The sequence below is a fragment of the Oncorhynchus masou genome, chromosome 28 (genome assembly GCF_036934945.1).
Source record: "Oncorhynchus masou masou isolate Uvic2021 chromosome 28, UVic_Omas_1.1, whole genome shotgun sequence".
Taxonomy (NCBI): Eukaryota; Metazoa; Chordata; class Actinopteri; order Salmoniformes; family Salmonidae; genus Oncorhynchus; species Oncorhynchus masou.
In genome coordinates this window covers 29,392,969-29,415,500 of record NC_088239.1, presented here as the reverse complement: position 1 = coordinate 29,415,500, position 22,532 = coordinate 29,392,969, and the positions used below count along the sequence as shown (strand labels likewise).

Here is a 22,532-nt window from a genome sequence, read left to right as displayed (position 1 = left end):
CTACTTTTAACCGGGGGCCCTGTGGGCCCGGTCAAACAGTGCACATTATAGAGAGCATGGTGCCATTTGGGACCAGATTAACATTGAGTAAGGGGAGACAACAACGCAAAGGACCTTACCCTTAACAAGTCCCACAGTGTCACCCAGCAGAAATGTTGCATGTTATCTTTTGACCAAGACTATCATTTACTTATGTGAGAGAGGAAATTCTTTAGTTTCCATATCCACACATTTCCCCTTTTGTTACCTCTCGAGATTTTCTCAGAGTACAAGGTCATTTTCCATCTGGGTGTTCACACTAGGGCCTTTGAGAGAGTGAGTATAATGTAGGGTTATAGGGCAGGTTTTATTTTTTTGTTTGGAATTTGAGTAGCGGAAACTGATTGTTTGGGAGGTTTAGGTGATAGGTACCAATGTACATTATATACTATGGTGATTCGGAACCTGTCTGTATATTTCACCACCTCTTGCTGGGTCATTTGTTTTATCCGTCTATTTGTTCAGAGGAAGAGTAGAGAGACAGGTTGGTTGAGTGTTTGGAATTTAAGAAGCGAAAACTGACTGGTTCAGGGGTAGCGGCATGCCATGTTTATACTAGGCTGTAGGGATTCCGGGTCAATGGTTTGATGGCTGTCTGGGGGGGGGGGGGGGGTAAGTGGGTGGGAGTTCCACTTCTCTCCATATGTTTATGGAGACCTTATGACATTATGTCTCTTCTGACTCAACTATGTTTGGTCATGTGCTGACCCCTCCACTTTCAATTACATGGCCCACAAACTGTGCATTGATGTCTTCACGTTTGCTGTAAAGATGTTGAAACTGAGGAGGAAATACAAAATGTCAGATCACGAACACGTAATCGGTTCCTGTTCGACACGCAGGGTCCCATCATGTCTGGCATATGTTTGCAGTCTTGTACAGTACAGCAAACATATGTTTCAAGTCAATAGTACAGTCAGACATTTTGACAAATATAAATATGGAGATTTATGTGATGCTTATTTTCGATTTACATAACCCTTATGATAGAGCAGGTCAGCTTTTGTTATGCTATGCATAAGTTACTCACCAAACAACGTTCATGGCAGCTGATGACTTAATAAGCCGCTGAGCAAAGATAAGTTGAGAGCCTTGTGTTATGAATATAAACTAGCTGTATTCCAGAAGTAGGTTATGACACATGGCTGGGTGCTTCCAAATGGCACCCTATTCCCTTTAGAGTGCAGTACTTTGGACACAAGCCTGTCTCTGTGAGAGCTCCCTATGAGGTCAGACCAGGAGAAACGGCTTACTGACAACAAAGACCAGAGAGTGCGGTGTGTGTGTGTGTGTGTGTGTGTGCGTGTACGGGCACGTGCATGCGTGCGTGTGTGAGTGAGAGTGGGTCAGACACCTGTTGGTCTGGGGCCCACTCTCTAACTGGAACGATATCAGAGGAGGCAACTTACACACATGTTTACTCTCTCCCTCTAACATACAAATGCACACACACCAAACCTTACACAACCTCAGGCAGGCAGTCAGTCAGTCAGTCAGTCAGTGGGTAGTTGGCCTGAGGCAGAGAAGCGGTGCTTTGCTGTTCGTCCTGTGTCCTGGAATGTTGTTTGTTTCCTAAATCCCTACGGGTCACCTTTCTGGCTCTGGGTGGATCTCAAGCCCCTTTTTCATGTGAGCCTTGTCTGGACGTCGACAGTTTGGAACTATTTGGAAGTCAACAGTAGCCCGTGTTGTTCCTCTATTTCTGCTAACCCGTTTTCCTCACACCCAGTTTGTTACTCCTGGGTTAAAATGGAAGAAGGGAGAGGAGGAACTGAAGAGATAGGAGAGGACGATGTATTCTATTCTATTCTAGAATGTTCAAGTCTTGTGGAAGGTAAGAAACCTGAAACTGAAAGAGAATCTGCAGGGAAGTGGCTGATTTAAAGTTTCTGATGCATACAGTAGCTTAGTCAGTTAGAAATTGTTTGAGGGTTAAAAATAGGCCCGTAAGTACGTCAGCCATGCGGCAACACTTAACTACAGGAGGTGTTAGGCTGGCGGGATATCTTTCATTAGCTGTCCTGTGGCAGTGCTTGCTGCTATGTTCCTAGCTACATTACACCCATTCACAGTGGTTAACTGGTCTTGAATCAAAGTGCATTGGTCATGTACAGAGATTTAAAGGTGTTATAGCAGGTGCAGCGAATTCTTTTTTTTGCAAATGCAATATTAATAAAAATATATATAAAAAAATCTAAACAAGAAATCAAGAAATAACTATCTATGTAGATATATTAGAGTGAGCATGTGTGAGAATCCAGAATATAATTACAGTATGTATACAAGTATGTGGATGCACCCAAATGCTTTCAGCCACACCCGTTGCTGACAGGGTTATAGAATCGAGCACACAGCCATGCAATCTCCATGGACAAACATTGTCTGCAGAATGGCCTTACTGAAGAGCTCATTGACTTTCAACGTGGCACCGTCATAGGATGCCACCTTTCCAACAAGTCAGTTCGTCAAATTTCTGTCCTGCTAGAGTTGCCCCTGGAGCAGTGGAAAAGCGTACTCTGGAGATCGCTACCTGCCCCAATGCATAGTGCCAACTGTAATGTTTGGTGGAGGAGGAATTGTAGTCTGGGGCTGTTTTTCATGGTTCGGGCGAGGCCCATTAGTTCCAGTGAAACATGTATCCACATAGGTTTGGTCATGTAGTGTATATTAGAGTGAGCATGTGTGAGAATCCAGAATATAAATATGTGGTCTGTATACACATTATTTAATTTGGAAAAGAAAATGGTATGTTCAGTAGCAGGTATATTGAGCTATGTTGAGAACACAGTACATACATACACAGTGAGTAAACAACAGTATATAAACAGAATATGAGGTGACCAGCATTCAATGACTCTACATACATGGGGCATTAGTCTCAAGGTTCAGGGCAGAGTACTGGGCACTGGCTAGTGATGGCTGTTCAACAGTCTGATGGCCTTGAGATAGAAGCTGTTTTCAGTCTTGGTCTAGACAGAGTTTACTGTTTCTTTGTGAAGGTGGAAATCTCCATGTGTCTACCATCTCCACAGCTTGGAGATGGTAGACATTGTCGAGAGGGCTGGTAGGAGTAAAGCTTTCTCGTGCACTCCCAACATCTCAAAACATGCGGTCTTTGCAACGCCTACGCGATGTGGCCCCATTGTAAAGCCTGAAGTATCTCCCGTCTCAAGTCTCTATGAACAGATGTACAGAAAATAATGGTTTTGCTTGTATTCACATTAAACCGATCAAGCACCACTTTACAATGCTGTCTAAGAATTTCCTCGTTGAAAAACGAAGGTCAACTTTTCCACTTAAAAAGGGGCAACCTGGGATTCAACAACGCCTTGACGCGTTATTTTGTTGATGTACCAATCCCAGAATTCTCCTTTAAACCGGGAAGCAGTGAAAACCATCTGTTGAAATGCCCACTTTATAATCTCCTCCGCCGTGCTTGACCTAGAGAGAGACAAATCCTGAAGTAACATCCCTAGCCATAGACAGACCCTTTTTCACCATTAGCCTTTGAAAGGCACACGTCATGGCTGTACCCGCCGTCGAGAGAAAACAAGGCAACAGATCAGACCTGCTTCACTACTCTCTCCCTGTGTTTTCACACTCCACCGCTCCCCTCTTCCTCTCCTCCTCCTCCTCCTCCTCACCTGTGCTTCATGCCCCAGCCCTACGCAGAACCAACAGCCTGGAAGAGTTGCGGCTCGGGGTTAAAAGAGTATGTGTCAGCACTCGGATCCATGGGATAGCTTTCAGTCTCACCGCAAGCCCCTGACTGTCAGAAGCACACTGGATGCGTCCCAAATGGCATCCTATATAGTGCACTATAAAAACTAGTGAAGTAGTATTCAAAAGTAGTGCACTAGAAAGATATATATATATATATATATATATATATATATATATATATATATATATATATGGTATCATTTGGGATGCAACCACTGTCCAGCCCGAGCCAAAATGTTTCCCCCATTGATCTGTAGTGTTTAGGCTCAGTCCCAGGGGATTGATTTATGACAAGATGAAAGACTGTTGAACGGAAGGAAATGTTTCTCATTCTCCCTTTAGTATTTTAAGATTGAAGATCATGTAGATATACTGTAATGGGTAGTTAAAAGTATAAATTAATTTGTTATAATGGAGTTGAATGGAGTTACAATATTTGTTTTTCGTTAGACATACAGTTTCTGTTTTTGCTGTAATTTCATGTTGTATCAAAGTTGACAGTCGAGAGAATGATGTTATTCCAAGTCAAGATGGCTGCCGTGAATAAGTTATTAAAACATCCTAAAGGATGTTAATGGAAGGAATGCTATTTCCTCCTGAAAACACTGACTTTGACGTTACGAATGGCTTTAGTCAGCGACTTCTGTTCACTGTGAGGATGCCATTTCCCAACCGTCTGTATATATAAACAGATTCTCTGGATAACATTCTCTCTCTCCCAGACAGATTTTGAACGTTTGCCCAGGCTTTTGAAAGTGAGGAGAGTTTAAAGTGAACAGCTGCTTCAGTTTAATGTTTTCATCACTGATGTTATTTTTGTCATATTCAATCTGAAGTTCAGATCACTGAGATAAACAATGTGTGATGAGGTGGGCGCTGCATCCTAAATACCATCCTATTTCCTTTATAGTGCACTACTTTTGACCAGGGTAGTGCACTATCTAGGGAATAGGGTGCTATTTTGGGACTAGTCTGCAGTACTGAATTGTTATAAGGATGTTCCTATCCTGGAAAAGATCAATATCCCACTTTATGATTTGATGATGCTTCATGCAAAGGTTTTTTCCTTTGTCTACATTTATAGAACATTCTCTCAGATAAATGATTAGGTAACATCCCAATGCCCCTCATGGTGTTCTTGGATGCCTACCAAGCTACTATTATTTGGAAACTATCATTCAGGAGAGAACTGATGCTCTTTTCAGTTGGAGAATCGGAAATAGAACCGAGTATACCAAACAAGATCACTGCTCTCCCTTGTTGATGTCAATACATGTCCGTTCAGGTTCATTTTGAAAGGTTCGCCCGAGGGTTTACTGTAAGATAAATAACCTCCGCAACAGATAAATGATAAATGACATCGGAGAGTACTCTGTGATGTCATGGGGCAGAGTTTAAGCTTGAATAGAGCACATCATCCAGTCCCTGGTTTAGATACAGTAGGTGTGTAGGTTTTACCAAAGGCAGTAGGTTTATCGATTTCACTCCAGTATCTCTGGCAAACCTGGGTTCAAATACTACTTCAAATGTTTTAAACACTTTTAGCGTTTACTTTAGCCTACCTGGAGTGCCAAATGGGTGGGGTTTGCCATTTTGAAACTATTCTATTGGTTCCATTGCCCCAGGCAAGCTCAATCAAGCCCAGATAAAGCATTTTACATGATTTCAAATAGTATTTGAACCCAGGTCTCATCTGTAGATGCATTATTTTATGTCTAGACTGACATTTCATAATAGCCATAATGTCTCAATGGCTACAGTGGGATCATTCATTATCATCACCCTGATAATGTTTTTTACAGGTTGTGTGTATCTGCACCCATTCCCTTTTCCCTGGTCTCTTTCCCTCTTGGTTTGGAAAATGTCATTATGATTATGTAGTAATTAAGTTAGAGCACGGAGACTGGATCTTTCCCAGTCTGGCTGGTCCACTGGTGTTTGTGGTTAGGTCTCTGACTCAGACTATAGTTTTATAGTCATGTGTGCCTTCAAAGTTTAACTATGCACCTAAGGACACACACACACACACTGTGTTTTCCTGTGTAGTAAATTCTTGGGCGGGCCATACATGTAAAAACGCCCACTACCCCGCCCACAGCCACACCCTCCACCTAAAGCCCCTTTTTGTGCAAGGAGAAACCCTGCACACACACCAATGGAATAGTGATCCTGTACCTGTATATTTACCCACACCCTTTCACCTCTCTCTCCAGAGCAAACCAAAAGCAACCTAAAGGTGACCTCCCCTGAGGAATCTGAGCCGCTGAGCAGCAGGCAGGGTCCCCCGAATGGGACCCCCACCCGGGCCCAGGACCCCAAAGGCAACGGCAGCCGCACCGTCCCCCGCAGGCACACGTTAGGGGGGGCGCGCAGCTCACAAGAGATCCTGGCCATGCAGCCCTCAGACATGGACAAAAAGAGGGAAGCCTTCCTGGAGCACCTGAAGCAGAAGTACCCTCACCACGCCTCGGCCATCATGGGCCACCAGGAGAGGCTCAGGGAACAGGTTAGTGACGAACAGGTTAGTGACAGTGGACAACTTCATTACATATTTTGACTTACATGGTCTACTGGTTTGGGCTGGTCTAGTGGTTTGAATATGGCCTACTGCTATTCTAGCACACCCTCCCCTCCCACCTTTCCTGTCAGTCTTTCACTGTCCTTTCACCTTGGATGTATTGTGTCATTTTTCTTATCCTTGAGACAGTGGACAACATGGCCTCTCCGAGCATCATGTCACAATATCATCATACTGTACAGTACCAGTCAAATGTTTGGACACACCTACTCATTCAAGGGTTTTTCTTTTACTATTTCCTACATTGTTGAATAATCGTGAAGACATCAAAACTATGAAATAACGCATATGGAATCATGTAGTAACCAAAAAAGGGTTAAACAAATACATTAGATTCTTCAAAGTAGCCACCCTTTGCCTTGTTGACAGCTTTGAACACTCTTGGCATTCTCTCAACTAGCTTCACCTGGAATGCTTTTCCAACAGTCTTGAAGGAGTTCCCACATTTACTGAGCACTTGCTGGCTGCTTTTCCTTCACTCTGCGGTCCAACTCATCGCAGCCAATCTCAATTGGGTTGAGGTTGTGTGATTGTGGAGGCCAGGTCATCTGATGCAGCACTCCATCACTCTCCTTCTTGGTCAAATAGCCCTTACACAGCCTGGAGGTGTACTGGGTCATTATCCTGTTGAAAAACAAATGATAGTCCCACTAACCACAAACCAGATGGGATGGGGTATTGCTGCAGAATGCTGTGGTAGCCATGCTGGTTAAGTGTGCCTTGAATTATAAATAAATCATTGCCATTGTCACCAGCAAAGCATCCCCACACCATCACACCTCCTCCATGCTTTACGGTGGAAACCACACATGCAGATATCATCCGTTCACCAACTGCATCTCACATTGATACACGGTGGTTGGAACCAAAAATCTCTCATTTGGACCCACCAGTCTAATGTCCATTGCTCGTGTTTCTTGGCCCAAGCAAGTCTTTTCTTCTTATTGGTGTCCTTTAGTAGTGGTTTCTTTGCAGCAATCGACCATTAAGGCCTGATTCACGCAGTCTCCTCTGAACAGTTGATGTTGAGGTGTGTCTGTTACTTAAACTTATCCTCTGCAGCAGAGGTAATTCTTCCTTTCCTGTGGTGGTCCTCATGAGAGCCAGTTTCATCAAATCAAATTGAAATCAAATCAAATTGTATTTGTCACATGCGCCGAATCATAGCGCTTGGTAGTTTTTGCGACTTCACTTGAAGAAACAAAGTTCTTCAAATGTTCCGGATTGACTGACCTTGATTTCTTAAAGTAATGATGGACTGTCATTTCTCTGTGCTTATTTGAGCTGTTCTTGCCATAATATGGATTTTGTATTTTACCAAATAAGGCTATATACTGTATACCACCCCTAGCTTGTCACAACTGACACAACTGAGTGTATCAAACGCATTAAGAAGGAAAGAAATTCCACAAATGTACTTTTAAGAAGGCACACCTGTTAATTGAAATGCATTCCAGGTGGCTACCCCATGAAGCTGGTTGAGAGAATGCCAAGAGTATGCAAAGCTGTCATCAAGGCAAAGGGTGGCTACTTTGAAGAATCTCAAATATATCTCAATATAAATCTGTTTTGATTTGTTTAATACTTTTTTGGTTACTCCATTCTACAATGTAAAAAATAGTTTAAAAAAAGATAAACCCTTGAATGAGTAGGTGTGCTCAAACTTTTGACTGGTACTGTATATCTTCAGTCATCACCACACCATTCTATTAAGTGTCTAACTTCCTTGGTCTATTGGAGCTTGAATCACTCTGCAGCAATGTGAGATATTTCTCTGTGGGCTTTATTCACTCAACATACTGCTCGACTTTTGTCAAGGAATTTTGTAAAAATGTGACAAAAGATTTCCAGGGGTGGTACTGGCTTTTATAATCTGCCTCATGAACCAGGTTTCCAGCCAACCTTTTAATGCGAGTGAAGTACACGTTGAATAAATAAAAAAATGTCAAGACAGGCCTGATCTTTGTGTGTCTGTAAAATGTATTATGCGAGAAATGGCGGTGGAAATGCATTTATGCTGAAATAGGGATATAATAACCATCATATCGAAGTAAACTTGGAGTCGCACAATGATTCTCCCACTACAACTCAGGAAAACATACAGTTTAATAGGCTACAGATCAAAAAAGTTATGAATGATGAAGTTCACAGGGTGGTGAAAGTACACAGTGATGGCCTTGATGCTCCTTTCCAACAAATGTTGAGGGTCTTATTCTGGTGACATGATGGTCGATGCTTGGCCGCCATCTGACAAATAAAAATAATATTGCTCTTATCCATAATAATAATCTCGTCATGTAGGTAGCCTCCACGCACTCTATCTGCGAGCTGTTGTCTAGAGGCAAGTGCCAAGACCAGAGTAAGCACATTTGCCTTTTAACGCCACAGTTTTTGTAACAAAACTATTGGTAGAGTTGAGAATGCGATGGAAACACATTGAACTTTAGATTGTTATTTGTTACATGAAAACTTAAGCGAAAAAGTAACTTTTATGTGTACTATGTCATCACACACTGCTTTTTATCCGCAACAAGTCCGTTTGGTGGAGCATACCACTGGTGAGCAAATTTGCATATTTTCTTTATGCAGATTTGAGAATATTTGCATGGAAATCTTGCACCAATTGGATGGAAACCTAGCTAGTGGCTTACACCTTTAACTCTAATCTGATACAATATTTCACCTCAAGGGAATAATTTATAATCAAGCTGATGGCTGCACCACCAATGACATTGCTGAAGAACCAGCTTTTGTTATAGCAGGGCAAGGGTAGCCTATAAGGGTTTGTTCTTTAATCAGACTAAATGGAAAACAAGCAATTGTTATAGGAAAATAAGTTAAATACGTGTCACTGGATCATCTCATCTCTTGTTCCATGATGGGCATATAGCCTACACGAAGGTTTGTTTTTTACTCACATCCAAAGTAATAACAGGAGCTGGCTAATAATGTACAATAGCCTTCATTTTATTTTTTTGTCTGGTGCAGAAAAGGTAAACATTAGGCTCCTTTTCAATGAGGTGAATTAGATCTGGACACATACAGGGCCGGTTTCCCAGACACAGATTAAAGCTAGTCTTGGACTAAGAGCCATTGTCAATTTAAAATCTCAATTTAAATAGCTTTTTAGTACAGGACTAAGATGTTCACATTCATTATTTCACAATCTAGCTCCCACTTGCTGCTTATCACATTGGCCATTCCTTAATAATAATGACCAATAAATAACCATTGATTCATCATAATAATCCTTTCTTTACACACACAGTAAGAGCAGTGTGATTTAAGTATAGAGTAAAGATTGTTAAAGTGAGGTTGCATCCCAAATTACACCCTATTCCCTATATATTTCACTACTTTTGACCAGAGCCGGGCCCCTTTGACCAGAGCCGGCCCTGGTCAAAAGTAGTGCACTATAAAAGGAATAGGGTACCATTTGGGACACAGCCTGAGAGTCCTTAGACAATGAAAAATGTTGGTTGCTGTGTCACCCTTAGGGCAACCAGGGCAAGGAGGAGAAGGTATGGGGGAAGGAGCAGTAGAATCTCAGTAGACCTTTGGTTCACCTGGCCTCTCTGTTTGTGTTTGCGTTGGTTCAGAGGAGACAAAAGGGAGTGGTCACCTGGCTTCATAGCCAAAACAATAGAGCTGGGCACAAAGTCATCAGGGTATAGTGGCTGTGTGTGTGGGGGGTGGGGTCAGAAAGAGACAAAACTAATAGCTTAATACCTATTTCTGCAACGTAGTTGCCTATATGCGATGTATGTTTATCTTGCCTGTATTTTAACTTAAAATAGGAAAGCAAAAATGTGTTGTCTGAGACATTGGTAGTCATACAGGTAAGTTCCGTTTTGAAATGGGTGGAGTTTAAGTTGCTATGGAGACTCATGATGTCACTGCTTGAGGGGCTCCGTTTTCATTTAGGTGTCTTTTAGAGTGGAAGGGTGAATGCCAGAACGCAGGAACTCACGCAAGAAAAAATAGTATTGTCCGAAGGCATGGCTCTTTCCCACTTATCTGAATTCTGCATGGAAATACAAATAATCACATTCTGACAAAGACACGAGTAAACTTTCTCCGCAGTTTGATATAAGGTAGGCTATTGTACAGTAGGTCATTAATTCTCCTTCATATGTTTTGTATGCATTTTCGAATTCTTAGATCAGTTCAAACATGCATGTTATTCTTATTGAAACTTCCATTGTATGCGAATGCGATAGAATAGATGCATGAGCTCATTTTGCAATAGTTATTTGATTTGAACCGCTGTGCATACGCGAATCAGGACAAGCAACGGTGGGCTATCAGGTGTTCCAACGGGGGCGGCATCGGGATGCTGAAAAAGTTGGCGCTTTAGTTTAGTAACAAAGCAATAACATGCTACGGTAGTCATGTTGTCCTGCACTGGTTTTTCCCAACACCTTCATAATAACATCAAGAGAAGTTAGAGCGTCATAATTCGGGCTGATATTCAACTGGTATCAGTAAAGGCGCGCGATTTATACCGAGGTAAAATAAGTTTTATATTGGATATTCGGTTTTCTCCGTCAATAGCTATTGAACCAATGACGTATATAAACCCCGGATTGCTGATGCTATGTATTGGTGATTGAGAGGCTTTGAAGCCACCTGTTGGCCATATTGGCTCTCCCTAGTTCGAACAATCCTACATTAGAATGAATGGAATTTGTTGATGTCGTGAGGACAGCAACATTATTACTCTCAAAAAAATACTTGAAAGAAAATGTTGTATATTTTTAATGTTATTTTCTTTATGTTTAGCTCACATTACATAATTTTAAAGTATGCATTAAGGTGTCTGTAATAGAATAAATGTATCAAAAACTAAACTAAATGATTTTCTATAACTTCCAAAATATTTTTTTACAACTGAGGAGGAGTGCCAAGAGTGATGCACGGTGGTTTCAATACAGCGCCCCCTGTCAGTCATCCATTGAACCAAGCATGCCATGACGACGAACACGATTCAATTCTAAATCAGAAGAGGATGGCGAATAATCCACACCTTTGATTTTTTTCAATTTGTATTTTTTATTAGTTTTATTCAGATTTCAATCAAAATTAGCTCAATTACTCAATTAAACAAAGCATGCCAAGACTATAAAACAATGATATATTCTGAATCAGGTAAGAATGGAGAACAATCCACACTATAGCCGTAGTTAAATAAGAGGACACCGAACCCTGACCTCTGTTATAAAAACAAATACATAAAAAACAACTTTTTGTAGGAACTCTGTCGGGGTCTCAATTTACTGTTGAGAGTGAGAATTGTAGAATTTGTAAGGCGCAATTTTGAAAATAGGTTGTGCATCAGCAGTTTTCTTATGTCACTCACTGACAGTCACTCAATTAGCCCATGTCAGTTAATTAGTCTAGTTAGTCTAACCAGCTATCTAAACATGTAGTAATCATGGCTGATTTACCGACCTGGCATGAACGGCACATGCCCAGGGGCCCTGACCTCCAGAGGGGGCATAAGTAATGGCAAAATGTGTGGAACTGCAGGAAATTAGCTGTACAACTGCACCCCCCAACAACAACAAAAAATTCTGTAAACCAAACGTATTTGTTTACATTTTGTTTATAAAATACTTTTCTGCTAACAGATCCCTCTGTATAAATGTTAGTTTTTAATCCTGGTGCTGAGTTCATGTGAGTTAATGTGTAGCGGCTAATTGTAAAACTAATAGGCTATGTGTTTGTAGATGGACTGAGGTGAATGAAAACTATATCAGCCAAGGTGATAATGGCTGGGGTCATTTTTGCTTGTTTTTGCTGTTCTCCAAATAGCATTAATCCCAGAGTTAGGATTAGGATTAGGATTAGGATTTCAATCATCAATAGTTATTTAACCAAGCTTGCCATCACCATGAGAATTATATATTCTGCATCAAGGGTGGATAGAGAACGGTCCACATCTATTTTTACACATTTTTAAAATATAATTTTCATAGTCACGGCACACTTGTTTAAGACCTATTGAAGATTGACCCCCCCCCACACACACACACACAAGAAAGGGAAAACATTCCTATATAGGAGATGTTTGGATTGTTCTCCATCCTTCCCTGATTCAGAGTATAACATTTTCATAGTCATGGCGCACTTTGTTTAAAAGCTATTGCTGAAAGAAGACTGAATATCCAATAACAAACTAACTTTACCTTGGTGCACATTATAGGATATTTCATAATCTCTCCTAGATATATTCTTCTTTTTAAACTTTTAAACTATTCTGAATTACAAGTTTGAACAATGTGCAATTTCAGTGGCTGTTTTGATGAAAATATTTCCTGACCCGTCGAATATCTAGGGCAATCTTTATCGTGTTTGCAACAGAACCTTGCTCACCTCCATGTGTAGCCTACATTTGTGGACTCTTGTTGAATTTGGATGTCACACCATTGCAATATTTATTCTGCAAAAAAATCTTGAGGTTGTACAACTGTCAAATTGATTCCGTAGGCTACAGCTTTGACATGTCAACAAATGTGTGTGGTGCGTTGGTTTCTACTTCCTAGTATATCAGTTTACACTGAATCATTGGTGTTGTCTTCATGAAATCCATTTTTGTTGTAATGTTGTTGAACTGCGAAGCACTCACACATGATCCAAAATGTAAACAGGATGGCGCAATAAGAAAGACACTCGCTTTGTCTCCCAGAGTTGTAGTGCAGTAATTGTTACGTTTGCAAGGAACTGTTGTGGGTCATTCCGGGGTCGTGGTTCATTTGTTCTTTTACTGTATGGAGCTTTTGGAGCACAACGTCTCGTTTAGCGTCGCTTGTCTCGCAGAGTTTTCTCATGGCTGGAGTTCAAAGTCAACATATGCTAATGAGCAAATGGGAAGATCTGATTTGAGGAGGGGTGTGGGTGACTTGTTGTTATGGAAGATGAGGCAAGATGGGGGGTTTTGCCAGCAAAAAAAATAGCCCTACTGTTAAATGTTTGAAACAGGTGCTTACTCAAGAAGAAACTGAAGGATTGGCTTATTAGTCAGGCACACAACTTTGTTATTTAGATTATTGTTTTTTTTTACACTATAAGGTTCTATCTTTATTTTTTGTCTAAATGTAGTTATTGACATAGCCTTGTTGGGTTCATTGATCTTTACCTATATACACCAATTCATGTTGTATAATTCAATGGAATACAAGGTAAGAAAATAGCTGACACCATTCAAACCAATGAGGGTTCGATACTTTAAAGCCAATTATCTCAGAATCACCATTTTGCAGATAGAACCGTATAGTCCCAAGATCTCAAGACAAAATTGAGCTAACCATGGCCTAATATCACCTAAAACATAAACATACGTCAAGGAACTTTCCAATGAGGTTTGATTTTGTCAACAAAGTGGACTGAAACCTCTCACTCTTCAACTATCACGTCAATAACTCTAGCCCAACGTTATTGTTGTTGTTATAAGCAGTGCAGACTAGAAGAAGCCCGAGGCAACAAGGCCATTCTATCCCACGCTACTGTTTTCACACCGTCTTCCAGTCTCTGGCCCTATCAAAACAGGAAGAACAACAACAGTGGCAGCAGTGCTAGATAGCAGCCACTTTGTAATCTCACTTTTGTAATCTCACTTTGAGTTGAGGTTTCACAGGGCTTTATTCAAGGTTAAACAGAGGTCGGGAAGATGATATCTCTCTGTGCACAGTGGAAGTTGATGACTCCATACCGAATGACTCACGCTCTTTTACAATTCCCACCCCCCAAGTCTCTCTTTCTCTCGCTCCCTGATCCCTCAACCCGTAACAAACCCAGAGACGTTTCATTTCCTCCTCTACTCATCATGCCTGTAAAGACCTGGATCACCCAAGGGAGATGAGATAGCTGCCCATGGCCCCTGTCCTCTCTGCTGGGTATTGGATGAGCACGCACTGGAGCGCTTGATTGATCAAACCTCCTCTCCTCTCCCCTCCCACACACTCGCATGCACACACACACACACTTGGACACACACCTTCCATGAGGGAGCTGAGCTGTGCCATGGCTTGCCTGGTCCTCAGTGTGAGGGATTACAGCCTCCATGTAAGGACAGCTATCTGCAGCTATGTGTACAGCCAGGCCAGGCCACTTTACTCTACCTGATACATTGGATGGTTCAGGCAGTTGCCGGATGAACACAGTTGCAGAGTGGACACAATATAACTTGCACACAGTTGCAGGGTGGACAGTGAAGAGAAGACTGGAAAGTAAGAAGAGCGAGTCTGAAGGGCATGGGTTGGATTCAAACCCATGTCAACTCTGGTATGCACTGAGTACCAAACATTAGAAACACCTTACTAATATTGAGTTGCACCCCCTTCTGCCTTCAGAACAGCCTCAAATAGTCGGGGCATGGAGGATGGAAGATGTCGAAAGCATTCCACAGGGATGCTGGCTCACACTGACACCACTGCTTCCGTCAGTTGTGTCGCTGGGTGTCCTTTGGGTGGTGGACCATTCTTGAAACATGTGAAACTGTTGAGCGTGAAACACCCAGCAGAGTTGCAGTTATGACACAAACCGGTGTGCCTGGCACCTACTACAATACCCCGTTCAAAGGCACTTAAAAACGTTGTCTTGCCCACTCGCCCTCTGAATGACACACATAGACAATCCATGTCTCAATGATCTCTTAAAAATCCTTCTTTAACCTGTCTCCTCCCCTTCATCTACACTGATTGAAGTGGATTTAACAAGTGACATCAATAAAGGAGTATAGCTTCACCTGGATTCGCCTGGTCAGTGTATGTCATGGAAAGAGCAGGTGCTATTTGAGCAATATGGCACGAGGGGGTGTGGTATATACTACGGCTAAGGGCTGTTCTCATGCATGACACAGCGTGAAGTTCCTGGATACAGCCCTTAGCCATGGTATATTGGCCATATACCACAAACACCCCACGTGCTTTATTGCTATAATAAACTGGTTACCAAAGTTATTAGAGCATTAAAAATAAATGTTGCAACATACCCGTGGTATACGGTCTGATATAATGTACCACTGCTGTTAGCCAATCAGCATTCAGGGCTCGAACCACCCAGTTTATAATATTGTTTTGTATACTTAGTGTATGTGTGCTAGGGTATGTGGCACTAACCGCTAGATCACACAGGACACAGGCTGTACATTTTCATTGGCATTTCCATGGTTTATCAGCTGTCACATTCAGAATCACAATCCATAAAACTCATTGAGTGACTCATATCAGCAGATCAAGTACAGTTGAAGTCGGAAGTTTACATACACTTAGGTTGGAGTCTTTAAAACTCGTTTGACCACCACGCCACAAGTTTCTTGTGAACAAACGATAGTTCTGGCAAGTTGGTTAGGACATCTACTTTGTGCATGACACAAGTAACTTTTCAAACAATTGTTTACAGACAGATTATTTCACTAATAATTCACTGCATCACAGTTTCAGTGGGTCAGAAGTTTACATACACTCAGTTGACTGTGCCTTTAAACAGCTTGGAAAATTCCAGAAAATTATGTCATGACTTTAGAAGCTTCTGATTGATTAGGCTAATTGATATCATTTGAGGCAATTGGATGTGTACCTGTGGATGTATTTCAAGGCCTACCTTCAAACTCAGTGCCTTTTTTCTTGACATCATGGGAAAATCAAAAGAAATCAGCCAAGTATCTTTATCCACAGTAAAACGAGTCCTATATCAACATAACCTGAAAGGCCGCTCAGCAAGGAAGAAGCCACTGCTCCAAAACTGCCATAAACAAGCCAGACTACAGTTTGCAACTGCACATGGTGACAAAGATAATACTTTTTGGAGAAATGTCCTCTGCTCTGATGAAATAAAAATAGCACTGTTTGGCCATAATGACCATCGTTATGTTTGGAGGAAAAGGGGGATGCTTGCAAGCCGAAGAACACCATGTTGTGGGGGTGCTTTGTTGCATCAGGGACTGGTGCACTTCACAAAACAGATGGCATCATGAGGAGGAAAATTATGTGGATATATTGAAGCAACATCTCAAGACATCAGTCAGGAAGTTACAGCTTGGATGCAAATGGGCCTTCCAAATGGATTAATGACCCCAAGCATACTTCCAAAGTTGTGGAAAAATGGCTTAAGGACAACAAAGTCAAGGTATCAGAGTGGCCATCACAAAGCCCTGACCTCAATCCGATAGAAAATTTATGGAAAGAACTGAAAAAGCGTGTGCGAGCAAGGAGGCCTACAAACCTGAATCAGTTTCACCAGCTCTGTCAGGAGGAATGGGCCAAAATTCACCCAACTTATTGAGTGTATGTAAACTCCTGACTCACTGGGAATGTGATGAAAGAAATAAAAGCTGAAATAAATAATTATCTCTACTTCTGACATTTCACATTCTTAAAATAAAGTGGTGATCCTAACTGACCTAAGACAGGAAATTTTTACTTGGATTAAATGTCAGGAATTTTGAAAAACTGAGTTTAAATGTATTTGGCTACGGTGTATGTAAACTTCTGACTTCAACTGACCTTCCGACCTCAATCTTCTCCCTTCCGTCTGAGAATTTATTCAATGTTTGCAACATTTGTCCGATCCCTTGCATACCTCTCTCCCCAGGATGGTGGCCCAGCTACACTGTTATTCCTTAACACCAAGGTCAGCTAGATAACAGTGGCACAGGGAGAAGCAACTCTCCCTCTCTGGCTGGAATTTGAGATCATCCACTGAAAGACGGAGAGAGAAATGCTGTCTCTGAACACATGCAGGGAAAAAAGTTCCAGTGTGATTCATTTGATTTATTCATTCTTATTGTCAAATTTGATAGTACTATATTACTATATTGCTATACTACTATACTATATTCTTCCGGTGTTTTATTGCTGTATTATATGTTAAATAACCTGAGGTGGTGTAATGGTTTGGAATCTAGGCCACTTCAAGAAGTTTTACACGATTGCAAGTCTACTATGCCGTTCTGCTGTGTGCATTGTGATACTGAAATTATTATTAGAAGACGTTAAGTAAACATAGATGGACTGTGTCGTGTCTTTGGCTATGCCGGATTAAGTGATATGACATACTATTCTATAAAATCCTTTCTCTGTAATTAATATTACCTGATTGAGCTAATCATGTAAATGTAATTAACTAGAAAGTCGGGGGAACCACAAAATAATATATATAGAGCTTTTATCTTCCGAATAAACTCTTAAAGACCTAGTAATATTTTACATCAATAGCAGTCAATATTAATTGTCACCTTATTTCAGTCTCATCTGAAGTTGTAAATTCTTGGTTATCTTCACGAACCCTGGCTAACAAGTTGAATCAGCATTGCAAAATTGGATTTACTTATTTATTTACTAAATACCTAACTAATCACACATAATTCCATATACACAGAATTAATCATACCTTGATTACAAATTATATCATGAAGGAAAACATCCCTAGCAGAGGGAACAGATATGACAGCTGGTTACACAAAGAAAAGGGGCTGGGTTTGAGTGAAAGAGCGGGAAGACTGAGGAACAAAGGGAGATGCGATGTCTCTATCATAAATACTGTATCTTATGCATTCTAAATTACATCCCATTTGGAAAAGGAAAAGGTATTTACTCTGAGCTGCACTTCCGTAGGTTGGTGGTAGATGGAAGCTCACGCTGAGGTTGGCTTCATTCTGTAGTTATTATCTGAACCATTCTGACATCGGACTGTCGTCCTCACATTCTCGGAACAGGAGGTTACATTTTCGTCAAGGCTTTATATAGTGGAGCGAGAGGGGTGTGTTTGAAAAGTTTTATAACCCATGTCTCTTCACAGGGGTGGGCCACTGATTGAGCAGAACCCTAACCTTATGAAAACCCAAATATCTCATTTTGAAGCTAAAATTACATTTAATCTCTTCACCAATAATTGTATATTTAAACATTTAAATTGAACAACAATTCCATGTGAATCTGATAACTACAATGTGCAGACTTTCCACTGTAGAGTTTATGTCATCCTATCATTGATGAGGATGTCTCAGATGACAACCGAACTGACATCATATTCATTAAGTACCACCGCATATGTTCAATTGGTCGGATTACCAGAATATAGTTAATTTCCCCCCACCTTCTGATGTTCCCAGAACCTCTATGTTAACCAAGGGATTTTCAAATGTCACATCAGTAGGGTAGAGAGAGGAAAAAGGGGGGAAGAGGTATTTATGACTGTCATAAACCTACCCCCAGGCCAACGTCATGACAACTGTTTAAAAGCCACCATATTGGGGTCTCCCGGGTGGCGCAGTGCTAGCTGTGACTCTGGGTTTGAGCCCAGGCTCTGTCGCAGCAGGCTGCGGCCGGGAGGACAATGGGGCGACGCACAATTGGCCGAGCGTCGTCCGGGTTAGGGAGGGCTTGGCCGGTAGGGATATCCTTGTCTCATTGCGCACTAGCGACTCCTGTGGCGGGCTGGGCGCAGTGCACGCTGACCAGGTCGCTAGGTGTACGCCGTTTCCTCTGACACATTGGTGCGGCTGACTTCTGGGTTGGATGCACGCTGTGTTAAGAAGCAGTGCGCCTTGGTTGTGTTTCGGAGGACGCATGGCTCTCGACCTTCGTCTCTCCCGAGACTGTACGGGAGTTGAAGCAATGAGACAAGATAGTAACTACTGGATACCATGAAATTGGGGAGAAAAAGAATATATATATATATATATATATATATATATATTTTTTTTTTTAAAGCAACCATATTGGATGTATATTTTGACTTTCTCCCTAGGTTTCAAAGCTTGTGTTTCAAACGAGACAAGGTAATACATTCCTCCAAACCGTCCAACCGAGGTACTGAGGTATTTTTGTAAAGTGCCACTTTGTCATGGCTCTTATTCCTGTGTGTCTGGATTCACACAATCACATCAGTGTAGCAGGCATCCGTCCAGACATCTGTTTTTAATCAGCCCCTCTCAGCAGTTTTGACGGCTGTCAGAACAGGAGGCGGGAGCTGAGGCCATTTAATGGTCTCTGCTCAGCTCCGCCAGCCACTCCTCCACAAGTGCCACTTTCACATACGAAAGGCTCTTCTGACTGAAATAAATGATGTCCGAGGGGCTTGGGGGGTTAACGACAGGTATGAGTTGACCTGTCAGCCTAGAGGGGTTAAAGTGGGGGGCTGGGGTTGGAGGTTGATGGTGTGCGACCCCACGAATGAGGGGACAAGTGACCCATAGATTGGCGCCGGGGCTTAATCCTGAGGGACAGGGGGGACACGACGAGGGCTGGGGGTTAAGCCTCTTTGACAAAACCAGACCTGATCAGACGTGATAACACCCCCAGACAGACAACAACAGACATGCAAACAAAATGCACCCCGCCTCCCAAACGTTAAAAATCTTTTCACAAGACCTTCCCCTTGTACTGTAAAATAAATTGCACACCCTCCCTCCTCATACGACTAACTCAAAATAATGTTTATGACCACAAATAACAATAACTGTAGCGACCCTCTGTTTATAAACGTGGATATCGACTTTGTCACTTCAGCATGCTATTGTGGCTCGGTCGATGCCACGCAGGGCTACGGGCCAGAAGGTTAAGTGTTCGCCGACCACCACAGATGAGCTAACTTTCCCTGACTTTTTTATTACACTACGATCAGTCGGCTGCAGACAATGCTCAGGTAGAAATCTTCTTCTTTTTTTTAATGTTGATGGTATATTTAGAATTCAATAAAATATCCAGTATGCAATACATTTTCTTTTTCACTAGGCAAGTCAGTTAAGAACCAATTCTTATTTACAATGACGGCCTACACCGGCCAAACCCTGATGACGCTGGGCCAATTGTGCCGGTCACGGCCGGTTGTGATACAGCCTGCTTACACCGGGACATGAACACTGACGATTTTGCTGTGTATAAACTGTCGGGAGTAGACCCACACCTGATCCAAATGGAGTGAACTCTTCAAATCATAGGGCTTTTGCGCCGTTATTCAAATGTTTTTTTTTCACTGCAGTTTACAGCCTAGAGTAGAATTTTCTACTCACTTGAAAACAATAATGCAATTATTCATTGCATTGTGGTGTTGTAGGCTAGTCTAGGTAGGATCAAGATCAAGATCTTTGAGGGTTTGAGTGAAAGAGCGGGAAGACTGAGGAACAAAGGGAGATGCGATGTCTCTATCATAAATACAGTATCTTATGCATTCTAAATTACATCCCATTTGGAAAAGGAAAATGCAATAAATATTTACTCTGAGCTGCGCTTCCGTAGGTTGGTGGTAGATGGAAGGCTGTGTTGCCCAACAGAGTCCTTTGAAGAATGTCTCTGCTGGGAAATTAACAAGATCAATAGGGGGAGCTTTTTGAGCTGCATGTCTCATGTACACACTTGTTCTTTGATGTGCAATGACGCGCCTGCCCGCTCTGCTTATATTGAAAATTGGTTCATGTGTGATATGATGCTAGGTAGCCTATTGCAGATATGGAGATATCACACTATTGTCACTATGAATTGTGGATAGAGGGCACGATAGACAGTTAGACTGGTGGGCTATATTAACCTGTGGTATAGTTGGCATGCGGAAAAGCGGAGTAAAAAGGGAAGTACCAAAGCACCTTGATATACAGTAGGGGAGGCGCATGCGCGCAGATTAGGAGATTTGGCTAGTATGGAAGAAATGATATAGTAAAACCTGCAAAAGAGCAAATGTAAACCAGAGAAAAATGCACTACCCTCCCCTGTGCCCAATAAAACAACACACAACTCTTTCCAAAGAAAATAAAACAAGTTAGACAACCCTCACCTAGTTTGAACAACCCCCACCACAGTAAGGTTTAAACTGTCCCTAAATCAGACTGGTTCAGCTAATCTTCACGTGTCGCAGGATTCTACGGAACGAGACACAACAGCTCTGTTTGCAGTGGTGTACATTCATTAAAATCCTGGGTTGTTTGGATGACCCAACTGCTGATTCTCTGCCCTCACTAACATGAAAACTAAATACAGGCACAGACTGTGTGTGGGAAAAGACTGAGACTCTCTCCAATACAGCCCAACATTGCAGAGTTATGTGCATCCTTTCAAGCACAGCCTTCTCATTAACCTGTGGTGAGTTATTCACAATCTTTGATGAACAAATAAGGTTTTATATGTAAAATGGTTAAATAAAGAGCAAAATTATTGATTATTATTATTATTTGTGCCCTGGTCCTATGAGAGCTCTTTGTCACTTCCCACGAGCCGGGTTGTGACAAACTCATACACATTCTTATGTTTAATAAATGTATCATATAGTGTGTGTGGCAGGCTTACAGTGATGGCAAAAAAAAACAGAATTTGAGAGTGCCCTGACCCTGGTGCTAGAGGGGGTACGGTACATAGCAGAATGTTTAAAGGTGGTACGGGACTATAAAAAGTTTGGGAACCACTGCCATAGATGAATTGTGTCAACTTTTCATTATATTTGCTGACACCTTACAGTCAAATTTCGGCACCCTGTCCCCTTAATAATCCCGCCTCCTGAATCCAAGTGTTTGACATGGGGGGAGGGGACTAGTAACTTTATGATCAAACTCTATCAATGAAGAAGCAACAGTCATTTTTCATACTTTAGTCGTCATACTTTGATCTGGTTTCATCCAAATATCATCCGATTTCACGACTTTGAATGTTCGTGGGCTGAAATCCGGGATAGGCAGAACAGCACCACTCACCACCCCAGGCGGATTTTTTATTGTTTTTATTGTGAGGGAATGACCATCCAGCATGGTGGTAAAAAAAAAAAATGGTTGTACATACTGTGCTGTTCTATCTCACGTGTGCAATGATGTTTGAGGGAAGGAAAAAAACGGTGTTAGTTTTTTGAAGTAACGTCTTTGTTTGTTTGTAAATATCGCAAACGGACGTGGCAGTTTCACCGCTATGGACTCCATATTTAACTGGCACCCTATTCCCTATATAGTGCGCTACTTTTTTTTGAGGGGGGGGGGGGCATTCCTCCACCGTCTCCCTGCATGCATCAAGCCCAACATCTGGACTCCACCTTGGGCCAAAGGTGCGTGGCTGACTAACTTCAAAGTACGCCCAGTCAGGAGAGAGAAGGCACGCAGGATGATTTCACCACTGACAAACTCCTGGAAACTTGAAGAAGTTATTTTCATGGACGTTAAGTTTTAAAATGCTTTATGGATGACATCATTGATGGTATACTGTAAAAATGTATT

The 22,532-nt window shown here is 41.8% G+C and overlaps 1 protein-coding gene across 11 annotated transcripts in view; it reads left to right on the top strand.

The window, feature by feature from the left end:
* si:ch211-285f17.1 (sickle tail protein homolog) overlaps nt 1–22,532 on the top strand; it is a 235,068-nt gene that overhangs the window by 151,320 nt on the left and 61,216 nt on the right. For 7 of the 11 annotated variants that reach the window (XM_064941866.1, XM_064941864.1, XM_064941863.1 and 4 more), the window contains exon 2: nt 5,976–6,283. In XM_064941866.1, coding sequence (XP_064797938.1) covers nt 5,976–6,283 — 308 coding nt within the window. Of the gene's footprint in view, nt 1–1,546; nt 1,874–5,975; nt 6,284–10,274; nt 10,435–21,201; nt 21,418–22,532 lie in introns of those variants that run through there. The other 4 variants (XM_064941865.1, XM_064941861.1, XM_064941868.1 and 1 more) reach the window with 4 other exon arrangements.